The following is a 19,942-nucleotide window of genomic DNA, read 5'->3' as shown; positions in this document are numbered from 1 at the left end:
ATGGCTACTTGTACTATTTTAAACTTAGATCATTAATAATTAATATACGTCGTATAATTAATATTGTTTAGTAGTATAAATTATCTAAGTATTTTATTTTATACTAAAATATTCTTATTTCTTTGCTTTAGCACCAAAATAGTGGAACCGTTACTTTAGCTGTAATAAGACATTAAATTTTTGATATTCTCGAACATTTCGCAAAAAATTATATTATTTACAAATGGACTTTGGTTCAACGCGTGGTTGAGAGAGGTTGTTGAATTTAGGTTATTTTTTTGTTAACGCTGATCGTGGTGTTTGTGAATCTCAATTTTATTGTTAGTGTTGTTTTGGTGGTGGTATAACTATTTTAGGTAAGTATATGGTATTTTTCTAATGATAAGTGGAAGTGAGTATGGAGGAGCCGCCTGATGATACCCCCAGACAAATCAAGAGCATTGAAAAGAACGGCAGAGATGGAGATAACTAAACCTGATGGCAAGAAGATAAGGACACCGGCAGAATCGATCCAATCAATTTATTTGAAACCTAGTTTTGACTCTGACTCTAACCTTAAATACTCTGATGAAGACAAAGGCCCATTCTCTGTATATGTCTCTAAAATTGAGCCAAATCCCGCGTCGGGATACGCATTGAAAATCCTTAAATTTGCACAATTCCTCCACAAAAATAATATAACCGGTATTAAAGAGGGAGGCATTAAGAAACTTGGTTGCAATAAGATCTCAGTTGATTTTATTTCAGCTGAAAAAGATAACAAATTCTTAGACTTGGATATTCTAGAATGTAACAAATGTTCTGCGTATATTCCGAAATTTCAAATATTTCGTATGTGGGTGGTCCGCGATATACCTACAGATTGGTCCCTCGAAGAACTTATTCAAGGCATAGTGTTACCAGTAAATTGTGGAGAGGTAATTCGAGCGAGAAGGCTAAATGTTAAGGTTAGGAATGATGGCATTACCACATGGGTACCTTCCAACTCAGTGGTACTAACTTTTTTGGGCCAATCCCTACCCGATAAAGTTTATTACTACCATGCTTCTCTCCCAGTTTCCCTTTACCAGCTTCCCACGACTCAATGCCGTAACTGCTGCAGATTTGGACATATAGCCAAACAATGCAGATCTCAGCCACGATGTTATAAATGCGCTCAACCTCATTCCGGACATTCATGCACAACTAATGACTTGGAGGCTTCCTGCTTCCTTTGTCGTGGTGGAAGTCATATGGCCATCGATAGTAAATGCCCCGAACATGCTCGCCAAAAATCGATTAAACTTGTTATGTCACAGGAAAATATAAGTTATTCGGAAGCCTGAACCAGGTTTAATAAACCAAGACGACTTTATTCTGAGGTCTCCAGACCTCATCCCCCCCCCTGATACTCCTCAAACTTCTCAATTCCCACCGGCGACCTCCACTCCCCGCACTTCTTCAACATCTTGCAAGAAGACATTCCTACCCCCAACTAAACCTAAACCAGTTTTTGGGAAATCCTATGACCGTCAGGCTCACCAAAATATTATCTCCTCTCCCTCCTCTTCCCAGCCAAACGGCCGTGCCTTGCAGGTATTGCCATCCATAGAATCAACCCCTCTCCCCACTCCAAATGATAATCTTGCTGAACTACTTCTTTGCTCTCTTATTAATATGCTGTCCAAATTCTCGGACGCCTTACCGAACAATGTCTCTGCCCTGGTTGAACAGTTACTTGAAGTCCTTTCCCGCAATAATGGCTCCTATAGGTCTCCAAATTCTCCAATGGAATTGTAGAAGCATTCGCCGTCATAAACATGATTTGTCATATTTGATTAATCGACACAAATTGTCTATCCTTGCCATTTCGGAGACGTGGCTCATGCCTGGGTCCCATTTTAGGATTTCAGGCTTTTCTTGCCTCCGGGATGACAGGGATGATGGTTGGGCAGGTTGTGCACTGCTGATTAATACATGTATGACATTCTCCCAAATTATTGTGCCTATACATAATCCAGGTTTACATGTAGTAGCTGCCAGAGTTGCTAATATATCTTTTGTTTCTGTTTATATTCCTCACCCCAATTCTAACATCATTCTCGAACTAAATACTATTCTCTCCTCAATACCTAGCCCCATGGTGGTATTAGGTGATTTTAATTGCCGACACACCATCTGGGGTTCTCATTTTATTGACCCATCTTCCTCGTTCCTCTTAGATCTTCTTGATGACATAAATTTATGTATCCTCAATGATGGATCTGCCACTCGTAGAGTTTCCCCAGCACAAAATATCAGTGTGCCAGACCTTTCTCTTGCATCTCCTTCTCTAGTCTCCCTCTTATCTTGGCTAGTGCTACCAAGTTCATTGGGTAGTGACCATTTTCCCATTATTATTTCTTATTCCCATCCATCTCCCTTTTCTCCCTCCCAACCTCTCCTCAAATACCGAGTCGCCAATGCCAATTGGCATCAATTTTCATTGCTTATGGACTCAGAAAGTGACTCTTTTACAGAGATAATAACATCTAATTGTCTCCAGATGTATGAGAAGTTCATATCGTCAATTTTACAAGCTGCTAATGCTTCAATTCCCATAAAAAATCCTGACCGAAAATTAACTTCTTCCCCTCCTTGGTGGGATGCTGAATGCTCCGCCATGGTCCGCTCGCGAAAAGAAGCTGAGAAAATATTCTCCACATCTTGTAGCATGGTAGATTTTATTTCCTTTAAACAGATTTCTGCTCGCACATCAAGACTTCTTTCCAAAAAGAAATCCTTTGGCTGGCGTCAATTCTGTGAATCCTTATCTCCTCGTTCCCCCCTTTCCCTCGTTTGGAAAAATATAAAAACGTATCGTAGAGGTTTTGACATGCCGGACATTTCAAACAATGACCTAAACTCTTTTATTAATGACTTCTTTTACCATCTAGCTCCTCCCTACGTCCCTGAATCTGATTGCCTTTTTACCCCCGATCCGATTTCTACCCTTTCCGACTCAGACAAAATGAACGATCCTTTTTCCTTCTCCGAACTAACATCTGTTCTTGATCACCTTAGTGATTCCTCTCCTGGCGCGGATGGTATACCTTATTCCTTCATTTGTAAATCCTCTACCACTAGCAAAAAAGTCCTTCTTAATATTCTCAATTCGTTCTACTCCTCCTGTGTAATCCCGAATTCTTGGAGAACACAAATTATTATACCCATCCTTAAACCTGGCAAGGACCCATTGGTTGCTTCCTCCTATCGTCCCATTGCTTTGTCGTCAGTTCAGGCCAAAATTATGGAAAATTTGGTAAAAAACAGATTAGAATGGATAATAGAAAATAAAAATCTCCTTTCTAATAGCCAATATGGCTTTAGGAAAGGTAAGGGTACGCTGGACAACCTAAGCATCCTTACTTCTGAAATTCGTTTAGCATTTTCTAGAAGCGAGCATGTTGTTGGGGTCTTTCTAGATGTCTCAGCGGCATATGACAACGTTCACCTTCCTCTACTCAGGCAGAAACTGCACCAGCTGAGTATTCCTGTTAGGTTGATCAATATCATTTGTAATATGTTAATGGGTCGCTCTATTTCCGTCCGCCATCAAGGAACCCTCCTCCCACCTCGAACTGTCAGGAAGGGCCTCCCACAGGGTTCGGTGTTAAGTCCTATCCTATATAATATATACTTCTGACCTAGCCCTTACTGTTAGCCCATTCTGCAAAATTCTTCAATATGCTGATGATATAGCACTATACTCCATCTCATCTTCTTTTAACTATTCATCATCTTGCTTGAATTCTGCTTTATATTATCTGAATCAATGGCTCTTAGACCACAACCTCACTCTTTCTGTTCCCAAATGTACTGCGGTTATTTTTTCCCGAAAACGCACTATACCGGTCATAAATCTCTCAGTAGGTGATGAGTCAGTCCCGTTTAAGGATAATGTTAAATTCCTAGGTCTTTTTCTTAACTCTAAGCTCTCCGGTATTCACCACTTGAAGTACATTGTTAAGAAATGTGAGAGGGGTGTAAACGTTATGAGGGCCCTTTCGGGGGTACGCTGGGGTGCCCACCCATTTTGTCAAAAACTTTTATACAATGCTATCGTTCGTAGTCATTTTGATTACGGTAGCTTTCTACTTGAGCCGTGTAGCAAAATAGCCCTGTCCAAATTAGAGAAAATCCAGTCCAAATGCTTACGAATCATAACTGGTGCTATGAAATGTTCTCCCGTCAACGCTCTCCAAGTGGAGTGTGTAGACCCACCTCTTCACCTTCGCCGTCAGTACCTAGCCGATAGATTCCTAACTAACGTAATCCAATTTAGCGCACACCCCCTTCTTGATATTCTGCACTCTTTGTCTCTAACTATTCAAACTTCTTTATATTACATTCATTGCTATGCAGACGACAGCACTGGTGATGCCATATACACGGGCCATGCAGGTCTCTCTCGGGAAATCGTCGACCAGTGCCGGGAGAAACTTGTGTCTTCTATCGAGTCCTCTCTTGAGAAGGTCGCGGAATGGAGAAAATTGAACCTTGTCCAATTTAACCCCCAGAAGACTCAAGTTTGCGCGTTTACCACTAAAAAAACCCCATTTGTCGTATCACCGCTCTTCGACAACACTTCCCTCAAAGCCTCGCCTAGTATCGGAATACTGGGTCTCGAAATCTCGAGCGATTGCCAATTTCGTGGTCATCTGGAAGGCAAAGCCAAATTGGCTTCAAAGAAACTGGGCGTCATTAATAGAGCACGGCAATACTTCAAGCCGGCCCACATACTAGCGCTCTACAAAGCGCAGGTCCGGCCACACATGGAGTATTGCTGTCTTCTCTGGTCTGGCGCACCCCAGTATCAACTCGATCCATTTGACCGCATGCAACGCAGAGCAGCTCGAATTGTCGGGGACCCAGTGCTCTGTGAACGGCTGGATCACTTGGCGTTGCGTAGAGACGTCGCTTCATTGTGTGTCTTCTACCGCATTACCACGGGGGGTGTTCCGAAGAGCTGTTTAACCTGATTCCTGCCGCCGAATTCCACCTTCGCACGACACGCCACAAGTTAGGATATCATCCTCACCATCTGGATGTGTGGCGGTCCTCCACAGTGCGGTTTTCAAGGAGCTTTCTTCCTCGTACTACGAAGCTGTGGAATGAGCTTCCTTGTGCGGTGTTTCAGGGACGATACGACATGGGTACCTTCAAAAAAAGCGCGTACACCTTCCTTAAAGGCCGGCAACGCTCCTGTGATTCCTCTGGTGTTGCAAGAGATTGTGGGCGGCGGTGACCCGTACGCTCGTTTGTCCTCCTATTCCATAAAAAAAATGGTCTCATAAAGATCTGTCTCCGTTAATTAATTCTTATACTAAATTTAAAGCCTTTCCAGTTCCCATTTACGAATCAGCCTTATGCCCAGTCTTTGAAGTAGAATATCAGTCTCTCATTTTCCAACCTAAAATTTTCTTTGACTTTGAAATTACTAAACACTGCCCTGAAGCCAATAGAAAATTTAATTCTATTCTATCTTCTGAGTGGTCTGATTGGGTGACGTTGTACACGGACGCATCCAAATTATCCAATAATAGCTGGGTCGGGTCTGCAGTTTGGATCCCTAAGTTCCGTATAATTCTAAATTACAAAAGTCCCCCTCAGAATTCCATCTTTACTGGCGAATCAATTGCCCTGTCAGAGGCGGTGTCATATGTTGAATCACATAAGATCAACAAGGCTTTAATCTTGTCTGACTCATTAAGCTGCTTGTTGGACCTAACAAAAAATCCTTTCAAATCTTCAAACAACTTCACAATTAATTTAAGAACAAAGGCATCCCTGTACAGATGTCACATAATGGGAATAGAAGTTGCATTAGCTTGGATACCTAGTTATCTAGGGATAACTGGCAATGAAATTGCAGACTCGTGCGCTAAAGACGCGATTCAGTCTGGAACATTAAAATTTAAGTACTGTTTTCCTCGAGATCTACGCGCTATGTCTAAACACTTTCTGGCTGATTCATGGAATGCTTTATGGCAAATCACAAAACAAACTAAAGGTAAATTCTATGGTTCTATCCAACCCTTTATCCCCTCTAAGCCCTGGTTCTTTCCTCAAAAAAAACAAAATAAACTTTTCACTTCTGTCATCATACGACTTCGCTTGGGATTTGTCTGTTCCCCAGTATTTTTGGCCAAGATCCGGGTAAGGGACCATTCTATATGTGAATGTGGCCTTGAGGAAGGTACCCTTGAACATATTTTTTTCTATTGCCCTAAATTGTCAATTCGTTTATATGACCTTCTACCGAAGGATATCCCTCGCCCCATCAACATCCCTTTTCTTCTTACTTTATGCCATTCCCCTTTCATAAAGATTCTGTACAAATTTATCTCCCGCAATAATATTAAATTGTAATTTCTATCCTCCATACTTTCTACGCTTCTATTAGGCACATATTCACTTACATTCACACATTTCTCCTTTAAACTTAGATTAGATACTAACAAGAAAGTTAATATTGTTGTGGGGTGTTTATTACTAACCGTACTAACTGTTGTTGCCTATTCTTCATTTCACAAAAAAACCACAGCTATTTAAACCGATCATTTCCTTTTAAATCAGCTCTTTATATACTTCAATCAGCTAAATTAAAATAAAAAATCTCTCCACCTTGACGTTGGCCGAATCGTCGACATTCAGTCGACGGAGCCAGTTATAAAAAAAAAATTACAAATGTGAACATTTCCTTTTCTTTGAAAAATATATGAAAATATCCAATCTTCACTTATTATAAGCATATACAGAATATTGAATTAGGATACTGGGGTCTTACCATTGTGTCTTACTATGAAATGATCATATCAATTTGGTATATATTTTTAAGACAGACAAGTTAGTATGCAATATGAATGGTCTCCATTCATGTCCCAAATGGATAAAATAAGGAATAGATGGTTTTACATGAAATTCTGCATGAAAAACGTATATACTTACCACCGCGGTTGGAAATGAACCCATATGAGAGAAAATTACTTGTTGAAAGTAACATAGATAAATAAAATCATGGTAACAAAATAACTTTATTGGTTGTTTAAATAAATAAGTAGATATCTATATGAAATTGATTATACAAAAGAAAAATAGCAAATGTACCTTAACGCTTTCTATTTCATACTTTAAGTAGGTATCTATGTCAATAATTTTTAAAAGGTAAGTTTAATAGTATTAAGTAATAATAATCTAATCTTGGCCTTTTGCTATAAACATTACTTTACACACATTACTTTTTATACAAATAATACTTTTAAATAATTATCAATATGGTGACTCCAAAATATTGCGCTTAAAACAATAATTAGTAATTTGAAATACTTAGGTAGCAACGAGAATGACGTACTAAGAGGCGGGACTGCCTAAGTAAAAATTGAAATTTAGTTTAGTATGAAACATACAGTGAGTTTTGCCTTAAGTTTGAAATAGTAATTACAATATGGCGACGAAGTATAATCCGGTTAAGTTTGAAAGCGAACAGTTGCTTATAGCGTAGTGGATTTCGGCTATCTCCTTTTTTTAGAAGATTATAGCCGTCATCATGACTGCACGTTTCACACAATCGAGTGAATCGCTTTTTTCTTAGAGAGTTTCGCTTAAGCCTGTAGCTCGGTACCAAAATACAAATTATAGGTAATTAATAATATTTATAATAAGTATTTAAGTAGGTATTTACTACCGTTTTGAACTCGAACCTTAAAGAATCGAAGATACACAGTACTTACCTAATTTATCTAATATAACGCTAACCTTATATAAATATATATATCTCTTTCTTTGACTTTGGTATGTTTAATTTCTGGTGTTTTTTAAAGCTTATGTTTATCGCTATTGATAAGAAATTATAGATTTACCACTAATAAATTATTAACAGCACAGACAATTTTAGAATACGCTATCTCAAAGTATTTTTTTGTTACATTCTGACCGTTTATCGAATTTGCACGGGTCACCTTGTTACGTTCAATAATTGTTAAAACCGTTGTTTACCATTCCGACTCGAATAGACCATAAACTATACATATATTATTTATTCTCATTAACAATTAGTAAGTACCTAGTATGTACAAGCATAATATTATACATATTTTTATAATATATATCTTTCGTAGCTGAGGTCAACCATAACGTAATCAAATTGTAAGGGTACCTACCTAGTAGCTATAAAACCGTTTTGACAGATTATTACTCTATAATCTATACCTAACTATATGTAGGAAGGTACGCCTTTCTACTTAAAGTTAAGCTTTTAGTTACTATGTTAGTTACTATGAAGATAACGGCTTTAAAGGGAGGGCAATACGTATTGTTGACAGCTTAGATTGAAGAATTGTTGTCCGCTGCGCTCCAACTAGATACTACATTTTATTTTATTTACTAGATTTATTACGGTAACTGTTAGATGCTTGTGTGCGTGGCATTTTAACACACAATGGCGTCTTTAAAATTTTGTAACTTTATACGCTTCGTGTTATTTTACAGTGAATTTAAAAAACGGAACGGAATACTTACTGCTGATATAATCCCAGTATTTTTACAAAGTATTACTACGCAACCCGGAATTTTAGTTCAATAGAACATGTGGCACGTCAACGTCAAACATTGTTCGAGATTGACTCGAGTACGCTCACTTAGACGTAGTATTAATAACCGTACTTTGCGAGTACGCCTGCGGTATTTAGTTGGAGCGCAACCAATCCTTAATCTAAGGTTGACAGCAATGTTAATATAAAAATTATAATGTGGAGAAGACGTTAAGAATACAAAAATTATCAATTGCACTCACTACGTTAAATATTTTAGGTTTGTCAGAGGAGCGTAGCGTTGTCTTTAATAATCTGCTGGAATGTATCGTTATAAGTGACGTTAAAACTGGAACACAACTTGAATACAAGCGCATGGTGAACTATAGATAATTATAATAATCACAGGAATTGACAATTTCGTTTGGTAACGGGCTTTTTGCGGAGAGCGGCACGCACACCTTCTTCGAACACCTCATGCATGTTGATTCTCTCCAGCGCGGAACATTCTACATACTGAACAGCTCTGAAACAAGTTAGTTTAATAAGTTTAATGTACATTGAGTTTAGTGTAGCAATGAAACTCAACTCAAAAAATATTGAATCATATGTACTTAGTAGAAAAACTCAAAAAGAATATCAAGAAGTACAAAATTTGAACGCGGTCTCTTAGCCCTCAAATAGAAAAAAAAATCCCAGAAGAAAAATATCCTCAGCGGCTGTTTCGAAGCGTGGTATAATATATACTACCAACGCTTGGTGGCGTGGGGCTACTAGAACTACTTAAACTTAATTATAAAAAATAATCAAAAAATTAAAATAAATTATTAAATTTTCGTTTATGTTACCTACTGGCTGGTACGGAACCCTTCAGGGCTCCGACTCGCACTTGGCCGCTTTTTTATATTATAATTTTATTGGGTATTGTTTTTAATTAATTTAATGGAATTTTTAAAGAACGACCTTATGCTTAGTTAAGGAGAGCTAAGAAAACGGTCATCTTTTAAAAATGCAGACTGCAAGCCATGTTTCATAAAGTTTATTTTGTTTTTCAGGCATTTTAGTGAAAAAAATCTGAATAAAATATTGCAATAACATAGTTTCTTGTCTCGCAATTTTTAATTTAGACCGATAATTGTTTTACTATTGATATATTATATAACCAGTGATTAATTGTTTTATAATTCAGAAGAAAAAAAATCGATTTCAGTAAACTGAAAAAAAAATTTTTTTTATATAAATTTTTGATGGCGCAATTTTTTTTGTTGTTTTGAAAAAGTTTGAAAAACCTGTATACTCATAAAATATGGTTCACTGTTGTATAATGCACATGGGGTTTAAATTTATCGCAAATAGTCACCCCTCCTTAATTTAAAATAATATGCAGAAAGCATTGCTAAGAACATTGGACTAAAGCGAACAGACGTAACAAAAATGTACATAAACATTATAAATTATTTTATAGTGAAACTATGAAATATGAGTCCAATTGTGTTTGTATCTCGTTATACACAATATCGGAGAGAGATAATGAGGCCGATAGCACAGCTGCCGACATTTTGTTGCGATATGGAATGCCAAATAACAATACGAAGTTATAATATCTAATCTCGTATATATTTAAATGTAGAATTCTGTTAAATTTTACAAGTGCTCACCAGTATAGGGTTATTCTGCTTAATATTATTCTACTATTTATATATTATATTTTCAAGTGTTTTTTTTTTAATGTAACCATATGACGTTTGACATAAAATTGACAGAATGCTAGAAACATCGTTATAAAGGGTGTAAGGAAAACTGAATTTCGTTTAAACCAGCAGCGGTCGGAGTTATTTTATTGATAAAATACACATAGGTAAATAATTAATTTATTATTTCCTACACAAGGATGTGAGAAAACTGAATTTCTTCGTTAAGAGCCATCACGCCTAATATTAAAAGTTCAATAAAATTAGCCATGTATACTTTTTGAGAATTAGTCAATGTTTACTTTGTTTTCAATACCTACCAAAGAAGAAATGATGACTCATATCAGTTTTTATTGTTTGTGAAAAATTTACGGGTCGTTTTATAATGTTATCAATTGTTTTATGTAGTCACTAGGGACATATTATAAAACAGAGTCCTCTGCCGCGTCTGTCTGTTCGCGATAAACTCAAAAACGATTGCACTGATTTTCATGCTCTTTACACCAATGGATAGGATGAAAGCGTGGTTCTCGAGGATGGTTCTAGTTTATAGTTTGTTAAAGAACGCCTTTAGTAAAATGCAGCGTATGTAATAAATATAATAATATTGACACACTCTTACACAAATTATCTTGCCCCAAACTAGGCATAGCCTGTACTATGGGTACAAGACAACGATATATTTTATAATATTTTGACATAAATACATATAAACATTCGTGACTCGGATACAAACATCCATATTCATCATATAAATGATTACACCTGGATTCGAACCCGGGACCTCTAGCTTAGTAGTCAGGGTCACTAACCATTCGGCTATATGGGTCGTCGAAAAAAAATGGATTGGCCGTTGTGATTGAGCGGTAGTAATCGCTTTATATTAAGCAAGTTTATAGCCATTCTCATACATAAATAAATACCAAAAATAAAGTTATTTATATGCACGGAAATTGTAAACCATAAGTAACTTACCGAATTTTCTTTCGAAGTTGTTTTCCCTCTTGTGTCGTTATTACAGCTTTATCAGTCGCCCTCAAGTCAATTTTTGTAGCTGAAGTTTGAAAAAACAAGGTTTTAGTATACTAGTATTGTCATTAAATATAGTTTTCGAATGTGAAACATACAGGAAAGTACGAATATCCATCAAAATAAATTGTGGACATCCATTAAAACTTACACGCATTATTATAAATGCAGGATTATGACTGAAAAACGAACTCCAAACCTTCAAAGTTGAAGTTTCAGTAAATCCTAATGAAGCTTTTGTTTTAAAATGAACAATTATTTCTCCATTTAAATAAACATCATATTGATTTAATACAAAAAACACTAAACAGTACAAAATGAGACAAAATAGTGATCTAGTACCACTTACCACAAGTTTTTGGCCTTAAAATCCATAACACTACCATATCAAGTAATATCTTTATTTAATAATAAATAGCTATCAAGAAGATTGTCATCAACATCATCATCATCAGCCGGAAGACGTCCACTGTTGGACAAAGGCCTCCTCCAAAGATCTCCACGACGATATATGTCATGTTTTTCTCTGGGGGGTTTTTTGCCATAATCGCCACGCTCGGCAGATGGGTTGGCGATCGCAGTAAATGTGGCTTCTCGGAAGGATGCTACCGCCCATCCTCCGTTCTATGTATCCCTTAGTCGCCTCTTACGACACCCACGGGAGGACATGGGGTGGTGCTATTCTGGTGCGACACCACACGTAAGAAGATTGTATCTAGATGGTATTAAACGTACTCACCAACAAGTACTATTGGTACCGAATGACTAAAGTGTTTCAGCTCGGGATACCATTTAAGGACAACATTGTCATATGAAGACCGGCTCCCGACAGAAAAGCATACCAGGAAACAATTTGTCTGAAAATGTTATTGTACATGTATTTAATAATGTGGTAAGTATATAAATGAAATAGCTGCGGTGGAAAATTACTACTAGTGACTACTTCTTATGTAGGTATATATTAAATTTAATAACATAACATAAAATTAAAGTATTACTTTTTTAATTTCAGGATTCTGATAAGGTAGGGTCCTTATTTGCAGGGGCCAGAACAATATATTTGTAGTGATAATATGCTCTCATAATATTAGCCGCCAGTGTAGCCCCACGCTCTATTATAAATTAACCTATCGATTGTATTAAAATTGATCAATATTTAGTCATATTGGATGCCATACCTACTACTAGGGCTTAAAAAAAGAAATTATCAACGTTTTGGCGCATGAAATCGTATGACAAATAATAAATTTGAATTTGGAATCTGGCATATTTTTAGGATTGTTCCTTGAGTTTTCTCATTTTGGCGCCAATACATTGTAGAATATTAAAATGGAGTGGGGTAATAAAGAGAACCGAATCGCTGTGATTGCATAACATACAGTAGGTACGGAGCCAAATGCAATTTTTAAGACTCCAATAATACGCTTGGTATTAGTAAAATGATTGTGTACCGGGCTATTAATAGGTACAATGAGACCTCCTCTGTTTGTGACAGTAAAAGATCTGGCCGTCCATGTAGTGTTCGTACGAAAAAAGTGGTGAAAGCAGTAAGGGAAAGAATTCAAAGAAAGAAAAAGATTTTATCTCAAGTGATGAAGACGGCACCTATAGCCATGTCGCGCATCTTAAAAGATGACTCAGGACTTGCAGCCACAAGAGACGTACTGGTCATTTCTTAACTGATAATTTAATAAAATAGGGTGGTAAAATCGAAACAACTACTGAAGCGGTACGCAAAGGGAGGTCACAGAAAAATTTATATTACGGATGAGAAATTTTTACAATTGAGCAACATTTTAACAAACAAAATGACCGTAATTATGCTCAAATCTCTAAGGAAGCTTCCCAATTAGTCTTCCACTCTGTCGAGTGCAACGTGGGCACTATCCGACTTCAGTGATGGTTTGGTGAGACTGACTGAGCTATACTTTTGTGAAAAAGGTATCAAAACATCGGCAAGTGTTTCAAATGTGTCAAGATACCACTCTTAATCCTGGTGTCCTAACAAATTCACTAAGGTTTCTACTCGTTGCTTGGCCACCCTGCACATTCTAGGATTACATGATTCACGTCTTGGTAATAAGGATACTTACTGCAATTCCCTAGCATTTGTTTTTTTTATATGAAAATAAGGGACGAGACGAGCAGGGTGTTCAACTGCTGGTAATTTATACACCCTGCCCATTACAATGCAGTGCCGCTCAGGATTCTTGCAAAACCCAAAAATTCTGAGCGGCACTATAATTGCGCTCTCCACCTTGAAACATAAGATGTTAATTCTCATTTGCCCAGTAACTTCAGAAGCTACGGCGCCCGTCAGACCGAAACAATAGTTCTTACACATTACACACTTACATACAATATATTAATAATATACAGAATGCACATACTAACAGAGGTATAAGACAGCGGCCGCAGTCTCTCATAGTCTTCCTGTCCCGCAGTGTCCCACAGTGCCATTTCGACTTCAACGCCATCAACAGTTATGTGTCCGATGTAGTTATCGAATCTAGACGAAATACACAATCACAATAATAAAAATCTTGTTAAAAAACATATTAATTTTTTCCTCACATAAGGCTCCATCACGTTATATATATTATATACATATAAGTGTAGCTAAACTTCAACAACATAATTCTAACCCAAGTAAAAAGTCACTTTCGTCCAAAGAATCTGGAACGTTCTGAAAGCGTCGGGTTTAAAAAAAACTCAGTGGCAGTCGCCACTCAACAATACGTTAACAAAACTGTTGTGGGTTTTGTAAGATTAAAATAATGATGTACACTGAAAATAAAATTAAAAAATAATACATAGAAATACAGAGTTATAGACATTTAAGAGTAAGGATCTTCTGTCCGTATCTCGCAAAAAATATAGACATACTGGTGTGACGTCACATTTTAATATATCTCAGTCTATTCCGAAATATTAAAATATCATATTATGTCATAGCTGTTTTGCTATTTGATTTATTTATCTATCTGATTAGTTTTTTTTTAATCATTGTTTTTCTTTTTAAATCCAATTTTCACGATGAATAAAAAAATATAATACATACATACATACATTAACACATTAATGTACCTAAGTCATGCGGATAAAATGACCAACATTTACATTATAAAAAACACCGTTGGATAATGTTTTCAGCTCGCTTATTCCATACACAACTAATACATTTAAATAAAGGTATTGGACCAAAGATTTGATATTGACTTGTGAAGTTTAGGTGATCCACATCATTTTCATTGTCTGCAAGTATTGCTCTTTTACTCAACCAAATGTGATTTATGAGGCTAGCTTTTTTGAAATGAAACTACTAAAATTCGGCGGACATAATGTTAATTCATAGATTGCTTACAGGAACACACCTACGGAAAGTTCATAATGGCTTCGAGATATCTTCATAAAATGGTGGATTAAATCTTTAAGTTTTGTCACACAGCGCCACACAAATTTTATAATAATATTATATATATATATTTATAATTATTTTATATACTCAAATATCATAAGCTGATGTTATTACCTAGCAATAACAACATTGTCACAGATAAGAAATTTGTTGAAATTGACTGCATGCTACGAACAAAAGCAAAACCTGGTTATCTACATCGAGATTCCCTGAACTGACACGAATTCGATATAAAATGTCATTCTTGTTATAGATTCACAGTTCATTTGGTTTCGATAGGAAGATATAATACGCTACAATTTAGGATATCATCTCCACCATCTGGATGTGAGGCGGTCCTCCACAGTGCGGTTTTCAAGGAGCTTTCTTCCACGTACTACAAAGCTGTGGAATGAGCTTCCTTGTGCGGTGTTTCCGGGACGATACGGCATGGGTACCTTCATAAAAACCGCGTACACCTTCCTTAAAGGCCAGCAACGCTCTTGTGACTCTGGTGTTGCAAGAGAATATGGGCAGCGGTGATCACTTAACACCAGGTGACCCGTACGCTCGTTTGTCCTCCTATTCTCCTATATCTCTGTGTTAACAATAGTTGAAGCGCTTGTCATGTCTCATGGAGTAACATTATCAAGCAATCAATTTTCTTAACGACCTGTTGGGCACACTAAACTTATATGTGCGTAAAAATAATATTTACCACGTCAAAAACATTTTAAAAATATCTTTACAAATTTATTCAAGTATAAATTTGTTATTGCCAAAAAATGAACTAATGGTTTACTATAATTATGTACCAATAATTAAGCGACGGCTTCCAGTGCTAAACATTGGCAAAGAATATATAATAAGTGCAAGGCATTGGCGCTAAGACGTTAATACATGCCAGTGACCTTGCTCATAGGGCGTGGGCCGGTGACCAGGGTGCACGAGTCGTATTCAAAGGTTAAAATAATTATTAATTAATAGTAATTAATAACTAAAAAAATAAGACAACCACCCGATGTAATTTTCTTTTCGACATTTTTGGAAACAAAAATTAAAAAGTTTCGAGTAATATTAACCGAACGTTTAGTTTTTAACCGACTTCAAAAAGGAGGAGGTTATCAATTCGATCGGTTTTAAATTGTTTTTTTGTATGTCGTTTTTTTACGCTGAGATTTATGGTCCGATTTACGTAATTTTTGATGCGAAATAGATGCTATTTGGTCCCATAAAAAATTAGTTTTCATTACCATTAGTTTTTATTAACCAGTAGTTTTCATTTTATGAACATTTATATGAAAATTTTCGTCTAGCTGGATGACATAATTGTTTTATGTAGACGCCTTTTTTTTGGAGTTTTCATTCAGGTTGATTATCTATTATTATTAACTGACACTAAAACGTAAAAAATAAAAACTATGTTTAAAAAAACCGACTTCAAAAACTGAAAAGTATCAAATAACTAAATATTTAATTTAATACATCTCTTATGCAAACCTTAAGTATTAATAAAATACTATTATTTATATGTGCTAACATATTGATAGCCTTGAAGTCGGTGCCTAAAAAACTAAATATTCCGAGGTCAATTTACAAGTTTTTAGTTACAACATGTGATTTGAACAAATAAAAAGTAGGTACAATAACCAGATGTATCGTACACTATATTATTTTTTGGACTGCTAGTTATGTTAATTAAGAGACAAACGGTTATAACTAGAGTGAATTTTCGGTATTCTAAGTCAATTCAGATTTAATCTTCATAATAAAAAAAAACTTTGTAGTATCATTTTATTATAATAAACATGTCGAACGTCAGAGGCACCCCTACTTTGCGTACTGAACCTCCAAAGTGTTCAAGCAGTAATCTGGCCTCGCGAATCTCATTTTACATGCCAATCAGCAACGGTCATTGACTACAGAATGCGTTGGACCTTGCTATGTGTTAACAGTGTCTGTCTTGGAACGCGAGGAAGTCTATAAGTAGGTGCGCAGCTCTTAAGGAGGAAGTTGGAGGCGCTGACAATACAACAATAATGTTTCGTATTCCACTTTATAAATAGTTTGTATGTTTTGTCTTGCTACCCGTAGTGGCTGACCACGTCACATCAACATCCAATCGCAACAGGAAATATGCAGCAAATACATTTCAATCATTTTAAATGAGATATTCATTCCTATTCGGCAATAAAAATGTACTTGCACGTCATATTACGCGAGTACATAATTCCCAAAAGTCCGAAAATGAGATGTTAACTAAATACTTAGGTAAGTACTTATTACAGATTTTTTTTAGAGATAAAGGGACGATAAGAGTAGCGTACGTTTACCGGTAAATTTAAGAAAAAAGATGGTAAAATTCAGAGATTTATAAAAGCCGGAGGCGCGCAGACCCGAATTAGTCTCATAAACCTGTTGTACCTATATGAGCAACATTAACCCTCGTGAATCCCATAAAACACGGAAGTAATGGTACCTAATAGAGGTTAATGACCTAATAGTTAAGGTTTAAGGGGTCTGAGGTCATAGATCAAAGGCAATATTGACCCACTTTTACACAAATGATCTTGCCCCAAACTAGGCTTAGCTTGTGTTATGGGTATCTATAAGACAATATTATCATCATCACCAGCTGGAAGACGTCCACTGCTGGACAAAGGCCTCCACCAAAGATTTCCACGACGATCGGTCCTGCGCTGCTCACATCCAATGTATTCCGGCGATCTTGACCAGACCGTCGGTACCATCTTGTGGGGATATATATAGACAATATATCTAATACAATATACTTAAACATACATAAATACTTATAAGCATCCATGACTCGCAAACAAACATCCATATTCATCATATAAATAAATGTTTGCACCTACCGAGATTCGAACTCAGCTCTGAAGCTCAGTAGGCAGGGTCACTAACCACTGTGCTATTATATGTCTTGTCAATAAAAACAATGCAATCCGCAAATAGCTTGCACACCCTTTTCAAAAGTAGCCTAACATAATCTCAATTAAAAATAAACTACTCGTTTCCACGCTTGGGGAACCCTTAAATAAGTATGCGAATTTCTAATGCAGACCCCTTTGAGACAAAATGATAGGTCACGTTAGTCCAGTAATTTACCTAGCTACGACGCTCGGCCCTTCAAACCGTAGGTCGGGAAAATACATAACCTACATATTATCGTGGTAGTTATTCCTACTTACTATTATCATGCCTACATATTAGATGCAAGATATAGTATTTTTACTGTTTACAACGTCTACACGAACGACTAATAAATAATATTTAAATATCAAGTTTTGTTTGTAATTATTCAGTAATGAAACAAATTGTGAATTTAAAAGAATTTATTTTTAACAGTTTGTTAATGATTTAAACAACCATTAGCTAATGATCGTTTACAAGGTTTGATTTATTTAAAATAAACATGATCTCATGGTAAGCAGTCGATAGACAAATACATCCGTAAACAGAGACCGCATAGTCGAGACTTATGTCGGAACTTGGAACATACCTATTACCTACATTGGCATTTTAAGTATTATCTGATTTTTATGTTATTACGTATTAAACAAAGTTATCATTAATATTTATTTAGGTATTTGCGTTGATTGATATTCAGAACTTTAATTTTGAAACAGACATGACATAGGTAACTAATTGGATTTTTATGTTTCGATTAGTTGTATGTTTATATCATGGTAAACTTGGCTAAACTGCCAAGAAATTATTTATTATTAGGTACCCTTGATTACTGTAACCAATGTTTTAAATACTTGCATGCCACTAGATTAGCGTTTTTGTCATTGAGCCACAGAGCAAACATCCTACAAAACCGGCGCGTCTATTATTTTTTTGATTTTATTACGATAGAGCCGCATCTCACCTGACTAATTTTAATCTAGTACTAATAATTCTGTATATTGACGATGTTGACGCATCGGTAAGGTAAATCTTATCAAGTCTAGTAATTTTTCAGGTACCTACGTAACTATTTAACGAATCATGCACTGAGTCACTCGAATTAGAAGCGGTAAATAAGTCATAATGGGAAAATATCACACCAGCAGCTTCTATGGTCATTATTTTTCCGTTTTCCTGGCCACAATTGCAAAGTAAGATAACAATATTACCACATCGCATCACCTGCTTGGTGCTAATTTAGTCACGCACGGAATGTCTGTTACTGCGCGACGACCTGTTGACCTATACCGCTCATTCTTAAGACTTGTCGCATTTCAATTACGATTCACAACACTTTCGAGAGCTCGACTACAAAGCGGTTACTTACACAGTCGGCACATATTCCTTAGGGAACTCATTTCTTGTGTACACGTAGAGCAGACACGTCTTGCCAACCATACCATCTCCTACCACTGTTATCTTTAGTCTCTTCGCCGTCCCCATGATTCGGACAGCGGCATTCGAAACACTCACAAATACCACTGAGTCTACTGTGTTTAGACTGTTGCACTAACAACGTTGCATATCGAATTGTACCGATAACTATGTTAAGACAAATCGGTCCTTGACGGCTGTTATCAACCAGTGATGTAATGATCTTATCACACTGGTAGAAGCAGCGATAACGGTATTATTTAGCGACGCGCGCGCACTTGTTCGTGGATCAATGTAAAATGCTCGTAAATAGTAGATGCGAAATGATTCAACGGCTGAGTAGCTCGTATTTGTCACAAGTAGGAATAGCTGCGTCACACCGCAAACTCGTTCGCATGTACTGGCTGCGAGTAGCGACAATCGACGCGCCTGACGCCCCATCGCTCACTAATGTATTGATAATAATTAATTCAATAAACGTCCGTTGCCCAAACTCTACTTCAAAACAACGCACGATTGTATTCCAATACAGTCGTAAGGCGTCAGTTGAGGATCCGATAGAGAATTTATTATAGCACTAGGTAGATGCATTTAAGTCCTATCCTGTATACATAAATAAAATTGCTGATAATTAGCTCCTTACGATTCAGTACTAACATTTAATCCATGAATCGATGTAAAAATAAGCACAGTTGCAGGTAAGTATGTATTTTATTATTTCGAAAGAAGGTACTTGTAAAAAAGCATAATTATTTCTAGGATTAAAATATAAAGTAGTGATTTATTTCAAAAGTGGCGTATTACTAAATTTGATTCAACCAATTTGTAGGAGCTTCATTAACAATATAACTACCTACCTATATTTAACTTTTTGTGTATAGATATTGAACAGTATAAATGTATGTGCGTATACAAAATATATCCTTTGTATG

At 36.4% G+C, this 19,942-nt stretch overlaps 1 protein-coding gene across 1 annotated transcript; it reads right to left on the bottom strand.

Moving 5' to 3' along the window:
* Nucleotides 1-7,036: 7,036 nt before the first annotated feature.
* On the bottom strand, nucleotides 7,037-19,444 carry LOC126971316 (ras-like GTP-binding protein RhoL). The gene is made up of 5 exons (XM_050817535.1): nucleotides 18,964-19,444; nucleotides 13,664-13,778; nucleotides 12,009-12,126; nucleotides 11,216-11,294; nucleotides 7,037-9,075 (listed from the first exon to the last, which is right to left on the bottom strand). Exons 1-5 carry the CDS (start codon nucleotides 19,077-19,079, stop codon nucleotides 8,952-8,954), a joined length of 552 nt encoding a protein of 183 aa, XP_050673492.1. The 5' UTR covers nucleotides 19,080-19,444; the 3' UTR covers nucleotides 7,037-8,951.
* Nucleotides 19,445-19,942: the final 498 nt, after the last annotated feature.

This window comes from Leptidea sinapis, chromosome 23, assembly GCF_905404315.1.
Source record: "Leptidea sinapis chromosome 23, ilLepSina1.1, whole genome shotgun sequence".
NCBI lineage: Eukaryota > Metazoa > Arthropoda > Insecta > Lepidoptera > Pieridae > Leptidea > Leptidea sinapis.
The sequence above is the reverse complement of the archived record's forward strand: the minus strand, read 5'-3'. Positions and strand labels throughout refer to the sequence as shown.